Here is a 1,025-nt window from a genome sequence, read left to right as displayed (position 1 = left end):
AGAGAGAGAGAGAGAGAGAGAGATTATAGACGATAGATCGCTCTCCGCTTTCTACAAAAACTTTACCGCGAACCTTGCACACCATGGCCGATGACGCCCAATGAAGAGCAAAAATGCAGTCTCGCTATTCTAGATCTAGACCTAGATATCTAGATAGTTGATCGAATTTATGAATCAAATGGTTCACTTCATAGTGAAATGGAAGCACGTCGGAGTGCACAATCTAGTGTTTGTCTATGTGAGAGATGACGATCTTCATCCAGTGCCAGATCTGCGACAGACATCGGCGATCATGGTTCTCCATTCATTCCTTTGCTTGGATCCTCTCATCCGAGATGATGATGATGATAATGACAATTAATATTATAATGTTACCGGTACCGGGACAGTAGCATTTCACGTACAAAAAAAATATTTTCTATTAGGCCTACTTGCCCGGTAGTCTTAAGGAAGTACGGAGCTTCACCCGGAAGTGAAAATAGCGGCACTACCACTACTACAGTCATCAATAGACAAAATTACCCAATCTTCAACCTAAATTTGTGTTGACTAAGTCCTGTTGTAATTTCCTGGGAAGTGTCGAAACTACTGTAGTGGTACAGGTGACGAATTGAAGACTTGAAGTTCGTAAATTCAGGGTTTAGTTAGGACTAATAAATTCTAGAAACTATGTCGTACGGGTACGGTCAACAGCAACAAGGTTACGGCCAACCGCCAGCACAACCTGGTGTTGACCAAAACTGGTTGTCTGGTATCTTTCAGAGGTAAGTAGAGTTGGGGAAAAATACGTCAAAATGAAAAGCTAAATGTCATAGTGGTTCATAGACCAGAATCTATAACAGAGTAGAATAGAAATCGGCACTACTTGGATATGGTGGTCCCGACTTTTGTGACAGGGAAAATCTAGAATCTAGATTAGATCTAGATTAGATCTAGTTTTGACCCCAACAACGATTACTTCTGGTTCTAAGTCTACGATTACTTTTTGATTTGCGTGCCGATATGGAGAGATAGCCTTTCAAACC

General features: G+C 41.2%; 1 protein-coding gene across 2 annotated transcripts in view; it reads left to right on the top strand.

Annotated features, from left to right (window-relative positions):
* The first annotated feature begins 455 nt into the window (after positions 1-455).
* The window catches only part of LOC101858989 (programmed cell death protein 6), a 13,596-nt gene continuing 13,026 nt past the window's right edge, over positions 456-1,025 (top strand). The window contains exon 1 of one of the 2 annotated variants that reach the window (XM_005090281.3): positions 456-764. In XM_005090281.3, coding sequence (XP_005090338.1) covers positions 670-764 — 95 coding nt within the window. In that variant the 5' untranslated portion in view covers positions 456-669. The remainder of the gene's footprint in view (positions 765-1,025) is intronic. The other variant, XM_005090280.3, reaches the window with a different exon arrangement.

Source organism: Aplysia californica, unplaced genomic scaffold, assembly GCF_000002075.1.
Source record: "Aplysia californica isolate F4 #8 unplaced genomic scaffold, AplCal3.0 scaffold00015, whole genome shotgun sequence".
Classification (NCBI taxonomy): Eukaryota; Metazoa; Mollusca; class Gastropoda; order Aplysiida; family Aplysiidae; genus Aplysia; species Aplysia californica.
Note: the sequence above shows the minus strand (reverse complement) of the source record. Positions and strands in the feature narration are given on the sequence as shown.